Source organism: Saprolegnia parasitica (genome assembly GCF_000151545.1).
Source record: "Saprolegnia parasitica CBS 223.65 unplaced genomic scaffold supercont2.45, whole genome shotgun sequence".
Lineage (NCBI taxonomy): Eukaryota > Oomycota > Saprolegniomycetes > Saprolegniales > Saprolegniaceae > Saprolegnia > Saprolegnia parasitica.
The window spans coordinates 238,543-256,874 of NW_012156439.1; the positions used below are offsets into that span (position 1 = coordinate 238,543).

At 55.7% G+C, this 18,332-nt stretch overlaps 9 protein-coding genes across 9 annotated transcripts in view; 4 read left to right on the forward strand and 5 right to left on the reverse strand.

Moving 5' to 3' along the window:
* The window catches only part of SPRG_20734 (hypothetical protein), a gene marked incomplete at both ends in the record, with an annotated part of 532 nt that extends 142 nt beyond the window's left edge, over nucleotides 1-390 (forward strand). The window contains one exon of the mRNA XM_012348634.1: nucleotides 39-390. Within this exon, the coding sequence (XP_012204024.1) occupies nucleotides 39-390 (352 nt within the window). The remainder of the gene's footprint in view (nucleotides 1-38) is intronic.
* A 117-nt stretch (nucleotides 391-507) lies between these two features.
* SPRG_09174 (hypothetical protein) lies at nucleotides 508-1,718 on the reverse strand (the record flags this gene model as incomplete). Its single annotated transcript, XM_012348608.1, has 5 exons — nucleotides 508-754; nucleotides 806-975; nucleotides 1,030-1,060; nucleotides 1,112-1,353; nucleotides 1,437-1,718. 5 exons carry the CDS (start codon nucleotides 1,716-1,718, stop codon nucleotides 508-510), a joined length of 972 nt encoding a protein of 323 aa, XP_012203998.1.
* A 239-nt stretch (nucleotides 1,719-1,957) lies between these two features.
* Nucleotides 1,958-2,401, reverse strand: SPRG_09175 (hypothetical protein; the record flags this gene model as incomplete). The annotated part of the gene is made up of 2 exons (XM_012348609.1): nucleotides 1,958-2,014; nucleotides 2,090-2,401. The coding sequence occupies 2 exons, from the start codon at nucleotides 2,399-2,401 to the stop codon at nucleotides 1,958-1,960; spliced, it is 369 nt and encodes a 122-aa protein (XP_012203999.1).
* A 1,443-nt stretch (nucleotides 2,402-3,844) lies between these two features.
* SPRG_09176 (hypothetical protein) lies at nucleotides 3,845-5,087 on the forward strand (the record flags this gene model as incomplete). Its single annotated transcript, XM_012348610.1, has 4 exons — nucleotides 3,845-4,168; nucleotides 4,224-4,547; nucleotides 4,605-4,786; nucleotides 4,832-5,087. The coding sequence occupies 4 exons, from the start codon at nucleotides 3,845-3,847 to the stop codon at nucleotides 5,085-5,087; spliced, it is 1,086 nt and encodes a 361-aa protein (XP_012204000.1).
* Nucleotides 5,088-5,712: 625 nt separating this feature from the next.
* SPRG_09177 (hypothetical protein) lies at nucleotides 5,713-6,085 on the reverse strand (the record flags this gene model as incomplete). The annotated part of the gene is made up of 2 exons (XM_012348611.1): nucleotides 5,713-5,730; nucleotides 5,783-6,085. 2 exons carry the CDS (start codon nucleotides 6,083-6,085, stop codon nucleotides 5,713-5,715), a joined length of 321 nt encoding a protein of 106 aa, XP_012204001.1.
* A 429-nt stretch (nucleotides 6,086-6,514) lies between these two features.
* Nucleotides 6,515-7,269, reverse strand: SPRG_09178 (hypothetical protein; the record flags this gene model as incomplete). Its single annotated transcript, XM_012348612.1, has 2 exons — nucleotides 6,896-7,269; nucleotides 6,515-6,617 (listed from the first exon to the last, which is right to left on the reverse strand). Exons 1-2 carry the CDS (start codon nucleotides 7,258-7,260, stop codon nucleotides 6,515-6,517), a joined length of 468 nt encoding a protein of 155 aa, XP_012204002.1. The 5' UTR covers nucleotides 7,261-7,269.
* A 1,215-nt stretch (nucleotides 7,270-8,484) lies between these two features.
* SPRG_09179 (hypothetical protein) lies at nucleotides 8,485-12,329 on the forward strand (the record flags this gene model as incomplete). The annotated part of the gene is made up of 2 exons (XM_012348613.1): nucleotides 8,485-10,068; nucleotides 10,125-12,329. 2 exons carry the CDS (start codon nucleotides 8,485-8,487, stop codon nucleotides 12,327-12,329), a joined length of 3,789 nt encoding a protein of 1,262 aa, XP_012204003.1.
* A 1,438-nt stretch (nucleotides 12,330-13,767) lies between these two features.
* SPRG_09180 (hypothetical protein) lies at nucleotides 13,768-14,713 on the reverse strand (the record flags this gene model as incomplete). Its single annotated transcript, XM_012348614.1, has 3 exons — nucleotides 13,768-13,971; nucleotides 14,057-14,350; nucleotides 14,399-14,713. The coding sequence occupies 3 exons, from the start codon at nucleotides 14,711-14,713 to the stop codon at nucleotides 13,768-13,770; spliced, it is 813 nt and encodes a 270-aa protein (XP_012204004.1).
* A 2,694-nt stretch (nucleotides 14,714-17,407) lies between these two features.
* SPRG_09181 (hypothetical protein) lies at nucleotides 17,408-17,824 on the forward strand (the record flags this gene model as incomplete). Its single annotated transcript, XM_012348615.1, has 1 exon — nucleotides 17,408-17,824. The coding sequence occupies one exon, from the start codon at nucleotides 17,408-17,410 to the stop codon at nucleotides 17,822-17,824; it is 417 nt and encodes a 138-aa protein (XP_012204005.1).
* Nucleotides 17,825-18,332: the final 508 nt, after the last annotated feature.

The following is an 18,332-nucleotide window of genomic DNA, read 5'->3' on the forward strand; positions in this document are numbered from 1 at the left end:
TACCGATGCGAAGGAGGGCTTATAGGCGACGTATGTAGCAACAACATGTTGTACCCTAGCCAAGACCGCGAGCTCAAGCGGCTCACGTTCACGTGCCGCAACTGCGGCCACAACGAAGAGGTGCCCGAGTCGTGCATCTACGCCAACGAGCTCGTCAAGGACTCGCGCGTCCAGCTCGATGTGCTGCCGGAAGACATCATTGACGACCCGACCCTCCAGCGCGACTACGACGTCGCGTGCCCCGAGTGCGGCGGCCAAGGCGCGGCGTTCATCCGGTCCCATGACGGCGTGAAGCAGTCGACGCTAGCGCTCATTTGGATTTGCCTCAACCGTGACTGCCAGCTCGACGAGCATGGCAACCGACTGCCCACGCACCGATGGATGGATTAGTACTCCTCGTATCGTCTTGCAACACGAACATGTCCTTACCCCCTCCTGTCCTTGCACCTCGACCAGAGCCACACGATGACGAGTTCAATAAACGACAGCATGCACACTCTGCTTGCATTACATGGTTGGGAACAAGTGCAGTCCCATCATGCGTCTGTCGTGGTCAAGGGCAATGTGAGCCCCGTGGTCAAGAAACTGCTGGAAGGCGGCCCATTTGGCCGCTTCCGTGATCGCGTCAGCGTGAGCGTCAAAGCTCGAAAGTGCATCGCGCCACGTCTTGCGCGAACGCTCCTTGACGTACGGGCCGTTGTAGATCAGGGCACGGAGGCGTATCGTGTTGGGGCGGACGCGGTCCAGCGTATACCTACAAGGACGCATCACGTATATACGCCGGAATGCAAGAAAGGACCCGTACCACGACAGGCGTGGACACCACACGCTTGGATCGTCGTTCAATTGACAGACGTTGTCAATAACAAATACAAAGCGGTTGGGGGTCGCAAACTCGCGCATGACAAAGTAGCTGACTTCGCCGGGGACGTCGACACGCTGAAAGCGCATATTTGGGTCGATGCTGGCGACCAACTACGACGTCTTTTATATCAACTCTACTCGTATCAAGGACGAGCAACAACGTACCGCGGGGTCGAGAACCGTGACGGGAATATGGCTCCACGGCGCCGTCCAAGAGGCCCAGATATTTGGGCGGATACAAGCATACGTGTCATCCAGCGGCAGCGCAATATCAATCTGCATGCGGTCGCCAATGTCAAGCAAGTCGTTACCGTGATCAATCTCGACGTGGTCCATGACGCGCAAAGACGACGACGGAAAGAACGTGCGCGCAAGCATCCAATCCGTGTTGTGGAAGAAGCGCTGGGTGAACCAGTCCAAATTTGTGCATCGCGCAATCGGATCGATCGGGAGCCAGACTTGCTGCCATGTGAACGGCTCGCTCGCTTCCTACATACCAGTTTGTACCAAGCGAGAGTGCAAACTCGGATAGGGCATACGGGTATGTTGTTTCGGCGATATGCCGCGGCTACCCAGAAGGCTAAACCGTGCCCCAGCTTAACAAGTCGGTCGACTTGTTGTCGGAGCATCATGTTGATGCTCGTCGCGTCGTCGACAGCGTCGTTAAGAGCCGACGCCATTTGCTTCCATGGCAAGGTCGTGTCAGCGTGAGCCTTGTACTTGGCCAGAAAATGCTGTAGGACATAAAGCTGCTGCTCGAGATCCTTTTGCTCGTCAAGGTCGCGGGCGCGGCGTCGCTGCTGCTTGAGGCGACGCAGTGTTCGGAGGTGCCCGCCCTTGTCCGCCGTCGTCATTTGCCCACTGCTGATTGGTCACACGTGTCCACCTCGGGGCCATGAAATGCTTGAAGCGGTTGAAACGACAAACATTTTGTGGGCTCCTGATACGGTTTAGAGTATATTTTGGAGGACACAGCTGTGGCTGCGCATCTGCACGATCACCAAAGGAAATGAAAAGCTAAGTCGGATAAATAATAGCTATGACCCGTCCCCGGGTTGACAATCTTCGAGGCTATCGAGTGCCCGACTTCATTCTACAGCGTAAGGCCCTTCAGTCGCCCCGCCCAACGCTGCGGGGTCGGTCGGGAGGCCTACGACCTGCCACGTAAACGGTTCCAAACCAAATAAACATTAGCAAACGTGCACTCTAAAAATGCAACTCATACCGGGACACTAATAAAGCCGTGGTCGATCGTCCTGGAGGCCAACGAGTGCGCCAGCCGGGAGAGTTGCTCGACTTGTTGTCGGAGCTGGATGTTGACAGTTGTCGCGTCATCGACAGCGTCCTGGAGCGCAAACGCCACTTGCTTCCACGGCAAGGCCGTGTCCGCATGCGCCTTGTACTTGGCCAGAAAATTTTGAAGCACGTAGAGCTGCCTCTCGAGATCCTTTTGCTCGTCAAGATCGCGGGCACGGTGCCGCTGCTGCTTGAGCCGGCGACGTTCTCGAAGACGCTCTTCTTTGTCGGTGATCTCCATTTGCCAATTGCTTCTAGGTGCAAACTCGGAAAACGTCTTGCGTGTCCAACGCCGACGCTTCAACTTGGTGGATTTATTCAGCGACAAACCGTGTGATCCGTGAGTGATGTCTGCGATCAGTTGTGCGCCTGTCATACCTATTTCTTAAAGGATACCAGTGCACGCTGGAAGCTCCTGCATATCGGCATTTGGCGAGCGCCACCCATGTGCACGCGTCGTAGTTCCGTTGCCTTTTTTCTTTGAAGCTCTATCAATGGATTCATCGCAAAGATGCGAGGCGTCTCTCACCTACCGGTAGAAAAGCACTGTCGGCAGCAGCGACAGGTTCCTCGCATGCCACTCTGGCATGCACGCCGAGCCAATGTCGTCCAGAAAGTGCTGGTTTGCCTCGCACACGCGAGCTTACAACATCGATTTCATTTTTGTCCCTCGTATCGCCACGCAATGTGCGTGCTGTTCTTGTATGATGCGCCCATTCTTGCAGAACGCTCTGAAATGTGACGTTAGGGGCTGGAGGGCTGCTCCAGAGATGCATACATGCAATCGATGATACCCTTCGTACGGTCTCAACGGATGGCCACGCGATCATGCTGCTGGCAAAACCAATTGAGGGTGATAAGATGCTCTGAGAGGACGGCCACGTCAATGACTTGTTATCATCACTTTGAAGAAGCATCAATTCGAAGAGAGATCTGTATCATCGTTGTCAGCCGTAGTATGGTGTTGCAGCTGCGCTCGACAAAGGTGGTCCACGAAAAGACGCAGATTCTAGCATGGCATGCGCAGCCGCGTGCCTGGTGACGCACCATTTCCTTCAAGACGTTGATGACTTGTGCCCATGATGGCAGCGCGGTGTGCTTGCGCGGTGCGCCCTGGGCTTCGACGATCGAGATCTTGCTGCTCCAAAGCATGACACGGTACCTTAATACCTTAAGATGGATCTTGGTGCGCCTATGAGCTACCTCGTACTAAATTTCCGGTGCGTCAACGTTTGGTGTCGCTTGAGGATCGCGTCGGTGGCGAAGGTTGGTGGCCGATTTTTCAATGCAGCGCACTGATTGGCTAATGAATAACGATGCCGCTGATTTAGCCAATCAGTGCGTCACTTGCACAGTGCCGCAACAATCACCCACGAGAAAGCACGTCGTGCGACGATGATCCGGTCAACTCAGAGGCCGTGCATCAACTTTTCCGAAGCGCTCTTGTTATTCGATTGCTCAGTGTACTTGTACTTTTACATGATTGAATTGGTCGATCCTCCGGATATGTGGGAACCCTAGACGTGAGCATTGGTACAAAACCAGGGCGCGTGACAACTTGCTGATGAGTTGTCGATCCAACTTCAAGCTTCGCAGCGTGACGCACCTTGCAAAGAGTTATTGTCATTATGATAGGTGTCGTGCAGAGCGCTTGTAAGCTAATATGGTCACTTTTGCATTGGCGATGATGACCACCAGGGGGGCTATCGACGAACGCCGCCGAGCGCGAAGTCGACTCAAGCAGCAGCGGCGCCGCGCCCGCGATGTCGACGAGCAAAAGGACCTCGAGAAGCAACTCTATGTTCTTCAGCACTTTCTGGCCAAGTACACCAAGCCTCGTGAGACCACGGCGTTGCCGTGGAAGCAAGTGACATCTGCACTTCAAGACGCCGTCGAGGACGCGACAACGATCAACGCCAAGCTCCGACAACAAGTCGAGTACCTCACCAGTCTAGGACATTGCTTGGCTTCCTGGATGGCGGCAATCGACCGTCGGTGCAATGTGCCGGTATACAGTGGCCTCTCGGAGATTGCACTTTGAACTTACAGTTTTTGGGCTCTAGGAGGCATGCGAGCCGTTTACGTGGCAGCACGTCTGGCTCCCTACCGACCCGATGGCTAGACGCACGAGTTTGGACTGGTTCACCCAGCGCCTCTACCACAACACGGACCGAATGCTTGCGCGCACGTCGTTTCCGTCGACGCCTATGCGGATCATGGACCACGTCGAGATTGATCACGGCAATGACTTGCTGGACCGTATCGCGCGTCTACAAGTTGATGTTGCGCTCTCATTGGAAGACACGTATGCGGCTATGCGCACCTCGATCTGGTCGACGTTGCGTGGCGACAACGCCCCCGTGTCGACGACGTATCTCGACCACGAGGTGTGTTCTTTCCTATTGTGCGTGCGTGCTTACGCTAAGGGCGAGGCGCTCAATTAGATGGTCGAGGGCATCGATGTCAACATGTACTACCAACGCATGCGTACCCCCGCCAACAATTGCCAGTACAACGTGGGCCGCGAGTTCAAGTCTCACGATCGTATCGTCTTTTTGGTGGGTAACGTTCGCCCGGCTGCCGACCCGAGCGCGACGCATTTCGGCTGGCGCTCGCGTCTCGCCTGGTACGCATGCGAGTTTGTCGGATTGCTATTTCACACTGGATTTAGGTACATACTGGAGCGATTGGGACCACGAACGACGCGGGTGCGCGTGCTTCTCTACAACGCGCCGTGCATCAACGCCAACGGAGAGTACATGACGTGGCACGAGGAGCATTGTCAAATCGACAGCTCGTTTTGCCACGTCCCCGAGGCCGATCGGTGGACGACGCACCAGCGCTTCATGGACGACTACGCGGCGATGTTCCTCACGGAGCAGTGGCATGAGCTTGGTCTGCATTTGCTTCCGACAGTATCGAGCTAACTCTTTTCATATAATTGTGTGTGACGCTGAGTATACGAGCGTATACAACTTGCACCATAATATCGGGCTTTTAATTCTCGATGGTTCACGGCAAACGCTTGCCGTGGCCACCGTAAATGCCTTTTCGAGGTAACGATATAGAATGATACTGCATATGTACCGTATTGCTACGACCAAACGACTAGACAATCGGCGGCAAGTGCAAACCAAGACGTTGCGAATGCCGCTGCAGCATGGACGAGCTGCAGTCGTCCATGAAGCGCTCGTGCACAGCCCACTCGCCATCTTCCGACTTCAAGACCAGTGTGCTCTGGACGTGACCAAATTCTTCTTAACACGTGATGCGCCAACTGTCATCGTCGATACACGGCGCGTCACAGAAAAGCACACGAAGCCGCGTGGTCGTTGACCCGAGGCGGTCGAGCGTGTGCCTAGTAGGTGGAAGGGATCGCCACCACAGATTCCTGTTCAATGACGCACCAAAAAAGGCGAGGACGCCATGTCATGCTGCGCTCGTGGAGCCGTGAGAGAAGGTTCTCCGAAATGACCAACAACTCGGTTTGGCCCGTGGAATTCCCGTCCGATGTAATGGCCCACATTGTCGTCCACGCTAAACTGCTGAAGATCATGATGAAGACAGCATCTACAGTGCAATTTGAGGCGTCAGTACGTGCATATGGTGGTAAGTTTGCGACCTCCTGATCGAGAAACGCTAGCAGGAAAGGGGCGCCGTCACCGCGCATGATCGACCAGATCGCATCATGGAGGACCGAGTGCGTGACTTCGAGTGGCAGTGCAATGTCGACCTGCAGGCGCGCAGAAATGTCGACCGAATCGTTGCCACAGTCGATCTGAACGTGGTCCTGGAGCCGTAACGACGACGATAGAAAGAACGTGTGCGCAAGCATCCGGTCCGTGTTGTAAAAGAGGCGATGTGAGAACCAATCAATGCCCGTGCGGCGCGCGGTCGGGTCGGTCGGGAGCAGCACGTGCTGCATATGGCTCGCTCGCTTCCTATAACCCAAAAACTATATTAGTGGAGAATGCGCTCCGTGTTGTGGTACACAAGTGCTGCGAGTACCAGTCGAGGCCCAGTCTGTGGGCTGTCGGGTCGCTCGGCAGCATGACGTGGCGCCACAGAAACGGCTCATTTGGCTCCTATCAAAAAGTGCACACTCACACAGCCGAACACATGTCATACTGGTGGGTACTGGCTGCGTTCGACAGCCGTGGCCCACATCGTGAGCGTGTTACGAGTTGCTGGAGCTGGTTGCACTGCTGTCGCCGGTTGTCGTTGGTCGACAGCGCGTCGGCGCTGGCTGTAGCAAAGACTGACGCGGCTTCTTTCCACGGTACAATTACTGTATAGGGCCATGTCAGCGTGCGGCTTGTAGTGACGAATGCACTGCTGTAGGATGTAAATAGATCTAGTGCTCGAGGGCCTTGCGTTCGGTATTGTTGCGGTCGCGCTGCTGCTTGCGATCACGCTGGTACACGAGACGTTTGGTGACGTCCATGGCAAATTGGGTACTGCACATTCGCGATATTGAAATGAGTTGCTGCAAATTCTAAGCGCATTGTAGTGATTCAGGCTAGGAACGTCCTTTCTAGCATCACCAAGTTTAACCTGTATTGTGCTACATTTTTGTTTGCTGCCCACATATTGTTGGTACCAAGGGCACCTCTGGGTCGTTTCAACATTACTCGTGAATGTACACTATGTCATAAGAATAGGTGCCGATGACTGCGATCACAGTCAATCTGGCTCGTCGTCCACTGCTCGTTTTCGCTCAAGGCGCAACTCGCACGTGGTGGCCCGGCGGGATGCCCGGATGTGCGCAGCGTCTGCGCAAAAGTCTTCCACGAGCCGCGACGGATAACTGAGTTTCTTGAAGATCGCGCGGCGCTCAGCACTGCTGTACCGGTTGATGCGACGCGGGGTCGTCTCGATCGAAGCAATATCCACGCATTGCACTCGCTGGTGGACGTACGCCATGCCGAGCGGAGGTCCGTCCTCGCTCGGCACGGCGCTGCCGCCGTGCGCGCGGCGGAATTCGTACACCGTCGCGCTGCTAAAGTGCACCGTCTTGGCGCGCTTTGGGGTCGATGGCCCGTCGCTGCTACGTGGCCGCCTTTTGGTCGCAGTGCCTTCGCTTTGCTTGCGCTGGAGCATGCTGCGTCACGTGGCTAATGCAATTGTGGCGAATTGCAGCATTTCTGGCGCGGAAACGCATGTTTACAAAGACACGCAATCTTGTGCAACCTGCTCTTCGTCGCCTTCTCCGGCTCCTCGCCCAACACGACTGGCCGCGCCAGCACCTTGTTCCGCGGATTGCGCTCCTGCCTCCGCCTGCCTAGATCAAGTTCCACAACCGATAGCACACAACGAAAAAAGTCAGACAAAAAAATTGCATAGTTTTATTAATATCTACTGGTGTACCGGTATTGTACGACCCACTTCAAGAACAACAAAGACACACAATCAATATGTTTGATGAAAAAGGATGTCAGAAATATCATGCACGAGCAGATGCACGAGCGCCATCCACGATATGGTTGAATATGTGCGGTGTGCCGGAGGTTTGTTTTCCCACGTAATTTTTCACGCACGAAAACACCGTGTGTTGGGAGGTGGGAAACGTACACTGTATGTAACCTTGGACTGCTTAGACCGTTCGATTCGCAACGGCAATGCACATATTGTCATGTGCCACTGCACACATGGAACACAGGGTGTGGTGCGTAAAAACGGGAGCAATCATATATTACGAGGGGGGCACACTAGCTGCGGCACAAACTGCTACAGTGGCAAAACCCCCACACTTGATATGACGGGATAAAACCTACTGACAGCCAATGACGTGGCAGAGGCAGGAGAAAGCAACCGAAAACCAACGAAGAGTTGCGATCATGACACCTAGATGCACACAAACAGATGGTGTGGATGGGACGCATCTTTCTAACTTCCCGACCCTTGCAACCCCTCAACCGACCAGGGGATCGCAGAAAATGACCGAATACACTCTTTCCCCAAATCCTTCAACCTGGGGCTTCCATGCCCTGTCCATGTTAGCGCCCTCAAACCCTCGAAGTCCCCCCGGCGGACCATCTGTTCTGTGTGCATTTACGGTACCGGTATGTACTAGTACGCAATTCGGGATGCAACCAAGCTTTAGTCGGGTGGCGAACAACTTGTTTTCCCACGTGCCAACTCGCGACCTACGGATGTTTCTATGCACGTTCCATTGTCCGCGCAGCATTGGTTCATTGGTTTCATTATGCTGGGTGCATAGAATGATGGTAGCTGGACGCGAGTGTAGGCGATCCCAATCGAGCTGATCAAAGGCCGTCCGTCACACAGTCTTGAATTGGCTTCATCGCAGCGTCTTTGCAAACAATGCTATCGAGCCCCACGAACAACGATACGTGCGCGTATGCACCAAGCTCGACGCCAAAAGCCGGCGCGCCTCCCGTCGCGAAGACGCCGGCCATGGTGCCTCTCTCCAAGCTCTTCTCGTTCGCCGACACCACGGACAAGGTCCTCATCGCGCTCGGTACCTTGAGTGCGATGACCACGGGCGTTATTCAGTGCATCCAGGATGTCTTCTTTGGTGAGGCCCTCAACGCCGTGGGCCCCAACCGCCTGAGCGACGATACCGAAAACTTCCGTGCGGGCATCCGCCGCATCGTGATCCAGTTTGCTGTCGTCGCTGCGATTGCGCTTCTGTCCGGTCTCGCGCAGATTGCGTGTTTTTCGATTGCGGCGGCGCGCCAGACGAAGCGCCTTCGCCACGCCTACGCGTCGGCCATCCTTCGCCAAGAAGTCGGCTGGTTCGACGTCAACGACCCAATGCAACTCGCGACGCGGGTCGCCGATACGACGCTCATCATCCAAGAAGGTCTTGGGCGCAAGGTCGCGGACGCCATCAACTTTTCAACCATGGGTCTTACGGGCGTCATCGTCGCCTTGGTCTACGGCTGGGAGCTCGCGCTCGTCTTGCTGGCTGTCTCGCCGCTCGTCGCTGGCAGTGGCTACTGGATGATCAAGGCGATCACGGCTGCCACGCAAGCCGGCGTCGACGCGTACGCCGAGGCAGGCGGCATCGCGCAGGAAGCTTTGAGCAACATCCGCACCGTGCACGTCTTCAACGCCATGACGTCGTTTGCCCTCAAGTATAAGGCGGCGCTCGCAAAGACGGAAGCTGCCGGTCTCAAGAAAGGCGTCGCCGTCGGCGTTGGCACAGGCGGCATGTTCTTCGTTATATTTTGCACGTACGCGATCGGTATGTACTACGGCGCGGTCAAGGTCGCCGACGACCAGATCACCGGGTCGTGCGTCGGCAGCGGTTGCTACGACAGCGGTCGCGTCCTCATCATCTTCTTCTGCATCATTATGAGCTCGATGGCGCTCGGCCAAGCCAGTCCCGCTATCCAAGCCATCTTTGCGGCCCGTGCAGCCGCCCACGGCGTCTATGAACTCATCGAGCGCGAGTCCAAGATCGATGCAACCGCAGCGTCGGGCAAGATGCTGCCGTCTGTCCGCGGTGACATCACATTGAACAACATCTCGTTTGCGTACCCGTCGCGGCCGGACGTCCGCGTCTGCGCCGGCTACTCGCTCGCGATCCCGGCAGGCCAAAAGATTGCGCTCGTCGGCGCGAGTGGCAGTGGCAAGAGCACAATCGTCTCGCTCCTCGAGCGCTTCTACGACCCGCTCTCCGGCACGGTCTTGCTCGACGACCACGACGTCAAGGATCTCAACCTCAAGTGGCTTCGGTCGCAGATCGGTCTTGTCGGCCAAGAGCCGTGTCTCTTTCAGGACACGATTGCCAACAACATTCGCCACGGCAAGCCAGACGCGACGCTCGACGAGGTGATTGCAGCCGCCAAGCAAGCCAACGCGTACGACTTTATCATGGGGTTTCCGGACGGCTTGGACACTGAAGTTGGTGATCGCGGCGCGCAGCTCTCGGGCGGCCAGGTATGCTGTCCTTTCCCACTTTGCACTTTCCAAAGTTTGAAACCGTCCATGTGTAGAAGCAACGCATTGCGATTGCGCGCGCGATCATCAAGAACCCGAGCATTCTGATCCTGGACGAAGCGACGTCCGCGCTCGATACGGAGAGCGAGCACATTGTGCAGGAGTCCTTGGACCGTCTCGTGGCATCGGGCAACCGGACGACAATCATCATTGCGCACCGCCTCTCGACGATCCGGAACGCCGACCGCATCGTCGTGCTTCAAGCAGGTCGAATCGCGGAAGATGGTGCACACGACGAGCTACTGGAACGTCCCGACGGCCTCTACAAGGCGCTTGTTGACGCGCAGATGAAAACTTCCGAGACCACCGACGATGCGTTCCCCGCCGCGTTGGGCCACAACCGGCTGCAGCACAAGCCGGCATTGACTACCGAAGCCGACGTAACGGCATCGTCGATCGAGTCGGCGTCGGGCACGGATGCGTCACTTCCGTCGGGCCCCGTGTCGATCATGCGCGTCTGGCGCTTGAGTCAGCCCGAGTTTTTGAATCTTGCTTTGGGCAGCCTTGGTGCGCTCGTCAACGGCGCCGTGTTTCCGATCTGGGGTGTGCTCTTGACCAAATCGACCGTCCTTTTCTTTCGCGTCGATCTCGGTGCCGATGCCATGCTGCACGAAGCGTCGATTTGGTCGGGCGCGTATGCGGCGCTGGGTGCCGTCTTCTTTGCGGCCGTTGTCGTCCAGAACCATCAGTTTGCGATTGCTTGCGAGCGTCTCACGTCGCGCATCCGGGCCATGTGCTTTGATGCGATGCTGCGCCAGGACATTGGCTGGTTTGACGACGAGAAGCACTCGTCTGGCGCTCTCACAACGCGCCTCGCGACCGACTCGGCGGCCATTCGCTCCATGACGGCCGAGACGCTCAACGCGATCCTTGTGACGCTCGCGTCGGTCGCCGTCACGATAGTGATTGCGTTTACGCAGAGCTGGCAAATGACGCTCGTGATCCTCGCGACCTTTCCCGTTTTTATGGCCAACGGCTACATCCAGTCGACCACGATGAGCGGCGGCACCGGGAAGGACGTCAACGATGGCGACACCAAGGCTGGCGCACTCCTCTCGGAATCCATCAACTCGATCCGGACTGTCGCCTCGTTTGGCCTCGAAACGGCAACCAACGCCAAGTACCTCGCCTACCTCCAGCAGTCGTCGTTGACCGACCGCAAAGTGGGTCTCCACGCGGGTGTCGCGTACGGCATTTCGCAAGCACTCATGCTGCTCGTGCTCGCCTTCCTCTTCTGGTTTGGTGGCTGGCTCATGCTGCGTGGCGACTTGACGTTCGAGCGAATGTTTATGGTACTTAACCCGATGTTTCAATGCTCCACCGCCGTCGGCATGGCGATCCAATCGCTCGGCGACGTTGGCAAGGCCAAGAAGGCCGTTCAGAGCATCTTTGGTATCATTGACCGGGTGCCAACCATCAACTGCGCGGCAAACGATGGCCTCGTGCTCGGTGACGTCAAGGGCGAGCTTGAGTTGCACCACGTGGCATTTGCGTACCCGTCGCGCCCCGACGCGATCATTTACAAGGACTACAGCCTCACGGTGCGCGCCGGCCAGACGCTCGCGCTTGTCGGTGGCTCTGGAAGTGGCAAGAGCACGGCGATTAGCCTCCTCGAGCGCTTTTACGACCCCGTATCCGGCGCTGTCTTTCTCGATGGCCACGACCTCCGGTCGATCAACGTACAGTCGCTCCGTAGCCACATCTCGATCGTGTCGCAGGAGCCAGTGCTGTTCGCGGGCACGATCGCTGACAACATCGCCACGGGCAAGCCGGGTGCGACGAAAGCCGAGATTGAAGATGCCGCCAAGAAGGCCAACGCCCACGACTTTATCCTGCGGTTCCCGAACGGGTACGACACGGCGGTCGGTGATCGCGGCGCGCAAGTGTCGGGCGGCCAGAAGCAGCGCATCGCGATTGCGCGTGCCATCATCCGGGACCCGGCCGTGCTCTTGCTGGACGAAGCCACGTCGGCGCTCGACACGGAGAGCGAGCGCATCGTGCAAGCGTCGTTGGACGCTCTCTTGCAGCAGAAGCGCCGTACGACCGTGATCGTTGCCCATCGTTTGTCGACAATCCGCAACGCCGACATGATTGCAGTCGTCCACGACGGCGCCGTGTGCGAGCTTGGCACACACGACGAGCTCGTAGGCCTCCGTGACGGCATGTATGCCGCGCTGGTCGCGCGTCAGATGACGCACTAGACGAGGTGTGTGCACTCGTTCGGGGTGCATGCATTGCGTTGGCTGACGGATCCGATCAAGGGCGTTCAGTTTTGCACACCGCGCGGTTGTACGTTGAGGTGTCACATCACCACCTTCGTTGCGAGTACAGGTGAAAGGAGTCTTCTCGTGGCACATTCAATATAGTCCCTCGTTCTTTTACTAATGCAAGCCGCCTCGGCGTTTTCGACACCCCGATACGCAGCGCAGCATGGTCCAGCGCAGTGCCAACGTTCTTTTCTTGGTTGTGCGCCGTGATCGGAACAGAAATGCGCGTACTACCAGCGTTGTCTCGCTACATGTCAACGCGCCAACTTCGTGCCAAGTTTGACATACGAAATCAGCAGCCCCGTTCGTAAAAGGCCATAGTACCTCCACCCAACCAACGTACAACTCGATTGTTGCATGTATGATGCAGCTGAGATATGATCTCTGCAGCGCGGCCTCGAGACGTATCGAGGGCCGTGCGATGACGAGCAACACGTCGACGACGCACAACAATTTACAAATGAGATAGAGCAGCAGCGCGGGCACAAGCCAAGGGTGCCCTTTACTCAACCAACGTACTAGTACTGTACTCGTTTGTTATAATGCGGCTCCGAAAGAATCTCTGTTGTGTCCGATCATGGGATACGCCGAACGCCATCGTCAATGCAGGGTGCATTGTGAGAGAGCAGCGTTGTCGTCGGCCTGAGGCGGTAGCGTGTACTGACCGCTAAAGTACCCCACAGGGATCACCACCATAGTTTCTTGTTGAATGACGCACCGAAAGGGGACGGGGACGCGACGGCATACTTCGGTCATGGAGCCGCGACGCCATGTCTCCGGAGAGAAACATTGACGGAGGTCACCAACTTCTGTACAAGTTCCATCATTGATTGGGCCGAGGCTCTATCTACCAGCATTTACGACCGCGATGGAAACTATTCATCCGCTTTTACGCGCGACGGAAGAAGATTTCCTCGGAAATCGAACCTGACTTTGCACCGCTACAGTAGATTAGGACCCTTGCTTGACACGAAGCAATCCGACCTGCCGAGGTACACAACATCCAGTCGCTGCAATGCCTCTTGTCGACTGGTTGTACATTGGCGTATTTTCAAAAGGGAGTGGTTATGGACAAAGGTGCTGCGACACAACGGTCACGGACGAAGCGGAAGCGTGTCCAAGCCAAGGTGTTGTAAATGCCATTGTAATTGGCCGCGCGACGACTCGGCCATCTTGCGATGGAACGCTGCCCAGTCGCCCGAGTCGCCAATCGCTTTGAATGACGCATCCGGTACAAACGTTGTCAGCTCGTCACGCCACGTCAAGCGGCGTCCGTTCCATTCAAGCGGTCCGTTGTAAAAGAGAAGACGAAAACGCGTCGTCTGTGGCCCCACGCGGTCCAGTGTGCACCTAACCGAGGTGATCGATCAAGCTACCGTGCAACGCACTTGTACCAAAACATTCTTGGACGCCACACATGACTGGTATCCGCACCGTTGGTCTCGTCGCGGCGCAGGTTGCCAAAGGTGTAGACGTTGCGGTCCGCCGTGGTGTAGTGGCGACTGACACAATAATCAACTCGAGGGCCCGCAGCGACGCGGTAAAGGCTCAGTTTCAAGTCGACTTGACTGGTCAGCTACGCCACATGCATCAATGTACTACATGAACAACCTGCCGCAAACAATCGCGCACATCTTTTCGTTCAAGTATGTTGTGTGGACTCCGACGTCGTGCGCCCGGATAAAGTCGACCAACGACGCGTGCAAACGCACACGCGCATCTTCGAACGGTAGCGCAACGTCGTATTGCATGCGGAGCAAGAAGTCGGCCAAGTCGTCTCCGCAGCTGACCTCGAGGTTGTCGGCGAAGTTCGAGCGCGTCGGAAACTGAGCGTACTGGAGAATGCGCTCCGTGTTGTGGTACAAGTGCTGCGAGTACCAGTCGAGGCCCAGTTTGCGGGCCGTTGGGTCGCTCGCCAGCATGACGTGGCGCCACAAAAACGGCTCAGTTGGCTCCTATTGCAACGTGCCAACTCGCAATGCCAAACAAATCTCAAGACCTACCGGCGGGTACTGGCTGCGTTCGACAGCCTTGGCCCACGTCGCGAGAATGTTACCGAGTTGCTGGAGCTGCTTGCACTGCTGTCGCAGGTTGCTGTTGGTCGACAGCGCGTCGGCGCTGGCCACGGCGAAGACCGACGCGACTTCTTTCCACGGCAGTGCCGTGCCAGCGTGCGGCTTGTAGTTACGAATGTACTGCTGTAGCATGTAGATATGGCGCTTAAGAGCCTTGCGTTCGGTAGTGTTGCGGTCGCGGTGACGCTGCTGTTTACGCCGGTTGCGATCACGCTGGACCGCGAGACGCTCGGCGACATCCATGGCAAATTGGATTCTGTGCTCCTGCAATTTTGATTGTAGTGATTCGGGCCAATCGCACGGTCCTTTAAACAGCTGCGCAAAGGCCTATTTGCCGGGGGGTTGTCGACTAGTACAATACTCGATTAGTTGTCGGCAGCGTTACAGATTCGTGGGTAATGAAACTAGCAATGCACAAGCAGCTGGTGTCCGAGTAGGCTTAGACGAGGATCGTTGCCACAGGAATGGAAGGACGAAATAGATCGTGTCTTGTCTTGAATCCCTACAGTTACCAACTCGGTTTGCCAATACAATTTGCGCCTCGCGGGAACTGCCGTGATTGCTCTGGAGTTGGGCAGTGGTCTGGCTGATGGTGGATGGGGACGCACGGGCGCTTCTTTGGTGTAAAAGTAAAATAATCGCGCGTGCGCGCGGTGAACAAGCCTAGCTGGTTCCCTCTTGCCCTTTGTATGCTCCTTTTCGCCCGTCTGATTACCTGTTGCGCCCCATCAAGATACTTGGTATGCGATCGTCATCCTCTTAGCTCATCCTCTTACAATACCGGCACGTCGCCTTTGTTTGCATGTCCGTTTTGCCGTTTTTTCGGAGTCGAGTGGATGCTATGTACTGACGGGAACGGCAATGAAAAGTGGAGAAAGGGACGGCGATGTGGGGAGATAACACTTTGTGCCTTTTAAAATCGAAGAGGAGAAGAAAAAAGGAAGAGGGAAGTTCGAAGCTCGAAAGGCGCGATCAACGACCCTTCGTTGTGGCTGGCGTCCCACTCGCAGTGGCGCGATCGCCATGGAGTGCTCCATTTCAGCGGCCGCAACGGTCGGAGGGTTCGTGTCGAAGATACAAAGATCCTGATTTCGAACTTCGAGTGTTAGATTGAATTATTTCAATTTCCACCAATGTCTAGTCTCCGGCCTGTCCCTTCAAGCAAAAATCGACCAATGCCTGGTCTCCACTTCCGAATTATAGCCAATGCCTATTACACCCACATACTACGAGGCAGTCCCCGTTAAGGGGACAGCGCCTACGGCGCTCGAACCCCACACGTCCTGCGTGTGATGCAGGAATCCACCGACTGTACAAAGGGTGGTCAACTAGATGCCTTCAGCATCTTAGACAGTATGAATCAATGAATCATGACCAATTCCTTTTGAATGGCTCGCGCTACCTTCAAGAAGTCATTGCATACGAGTAAACGTACAACATGCGGCCTCGACCTCACGCAACGCTATGTCCGACTCTTTCAGTGGCAAATATGGGCACTATTAATAATAAGATAGGATTTTCCCGTTTTTGCAGCACCACACCACATGGTCCTTATATGTGCAGTGTCACAGGACAATTTGTACATTAAAGTTGCCCAGTGACCGGTCCTAATAACCCCATGCTTCATGCTGTCTACGTTTCCCACCTCCAATCAAACGCTGTTTTTATGCGTGAGAAATAGCGTGGGAAAAATGCCTTCACATGGCGCTGGTACGTAGTACAGTTTTTCACATCTTTCCTACATGGCGACCACTCAGCCTAGTCCAAGAAGAAGACGAGACGACAGTCTCGGGCTAAACAAGAGTCTGGGTGCGGGCGTGAATTTTAGCGCTGAACGACTAAAGCCGAAAATGCTTGGCGCCAAGCTTCGTCCACACCACTTCCGAAAACCATATTTTATTTCCTAAAACTAGGTTCCTGCGGAGTGGGCTGGTAGGAAACCTCATTGTGAGGGAAAGTTGAGCAATGGAGTCGGTGGAAGTGCGAAACACCTGAAGCGTGTGTCTTCCGCGTCGCTCATTGTGTTATGTGAAGGTTGTGAGTTGCAGGGCATGCAGTTTGTTACCGCATCTTGCGTGCTGTCGGCGAAGCTGTTGGCCACGCTGACGCTGATCATCGCTGCGTGCGCCTCGCGCAATGATGCGCTCGAGGAATGCGAAGGACATATTGTTGCAAGTGGCCGTTGTAGGCGAGAACGAGGTAGTTGAATTCGAAATTGTCGATCGGTCCCCTTCCCATGACTGCTGTGATGGCATTGGTTGATTCAAGTTGTGTTGGCAAGTGTAGCTGTGACGGTGGCGCGAGGGTTAAATTTATACGTGGCCAAGCGGATGGCAAGCGGATGGCGAGGGACGCACATCAAGTGGAACGAGGAGACAACACGGTTGTAAGCGGACAGAGAATGCTACCGCGAGCCGCTCAGCCTTCTGCGTCGGTGTGTCGCTCGCCTTTTGAGCGGCGCGTGCGTTGGCTTTGCCCTGGCGCTGCTTTTGGAGCCACGCAGCCTTCTCTTCAGGTGTCGCTGGCCTTTGTTGCGTGCATGCTTTTCTGAGATGGTGGTGCACACAGACAACCCCGGCGCAACGCCACAGAGCGCAACGTCACAGAGCTCGAGCGACATGGCGCCAAGATGGTACAAGAGTACCCAAGGTAGGACACATCGGTTGTTTCAGGGAATTTCGACCAAGGGGAACGAGGTTCAGCGACAAGCCGCGAAGGAAGTATCTTTTAAATTTCTACCAATCACTGCAGCCGCGGACACGGAGACGGACAGACGGACAGACAATTAATCCCCCGTGGGCTGGTGTAACCAGAGGTTCCTACCATGGGTTCCTACCAGTAATATATTCTCACCACACATGCACGTCTATGTGAATATGCGTTTCCGCGCCAAAAATGCTGCAATTCGCCACAATTGCATTAGCCACGTGACGCAGCATGCTCCAGCGCAAGCAAAGCGAAGGCACTGGGACCAAAAGGCGGCCACGTAGCAGCGACGGGCCATCGACCCCAAAGCGCGCCAAGACGGTGCACTTTAGCAGCGCGACGGTGTACGAATTCCGCCGCACGCACGGCGGCAGCGCCGTGCCGAGCGAGGACGGACCTCCGCTCGGCATGGCGTACGTCCACCAGCGAGTGCAATGCGTGGATATTGCTTCGATCGAGACGACCCCGCGTCGCATCAACCGGTACAGCAGTGCTGAGCGCCGCGCGATCTTCAAGAAACTCAGTTATCCGTCGCGGCTCGTGGAAGACTTTTGCGCAGACGCTGCGCACATCCGGGCATCCCGCCGGGCCACCACGTGCGAGTTGCGCCTTGAGCGAAAACGAGCAGTGGACGACGAGCCAGATTGACTGTGATCGCAGTCATCGGCACCTATTCTTATGACATAGCGTACATTCACGAGTAATGTTACATCAACCCAACGCAACGGTGCCAATACATTTAGCACAATACAGGTAAAACTTCGGGGAGAGCAGGTGCTGCAAGAAAGGATGCTCTTCAATCAAGACCGAATTCGTGTGGCAACAACCGGGTTGGTATCCGCTCATGCCAGTGGTGGGCGAGGCGGGTTAGTTGGTTGCATCACCTATGACACCTAGTAATACCGGTACCGCCTATCAATTACCCCTTGTATACCGTAGTCTACCGGTGAGCTACCCGTTATGTTATCTTCTTGGAGCGCATGGCATCATGATTATATGGCAGCTAGATTATTCTGGCCCTCATACGTTCGACCACCACACTTCCAGCGTTATTATTTCCTGCTTCCGAGACCGTTACCGTCGTATGTCGATACACTTCCGTTGTGTGCCCGAATCTCAAACCATTGTGTGCTCTCTCCTGAACTGAGAGTGTCGA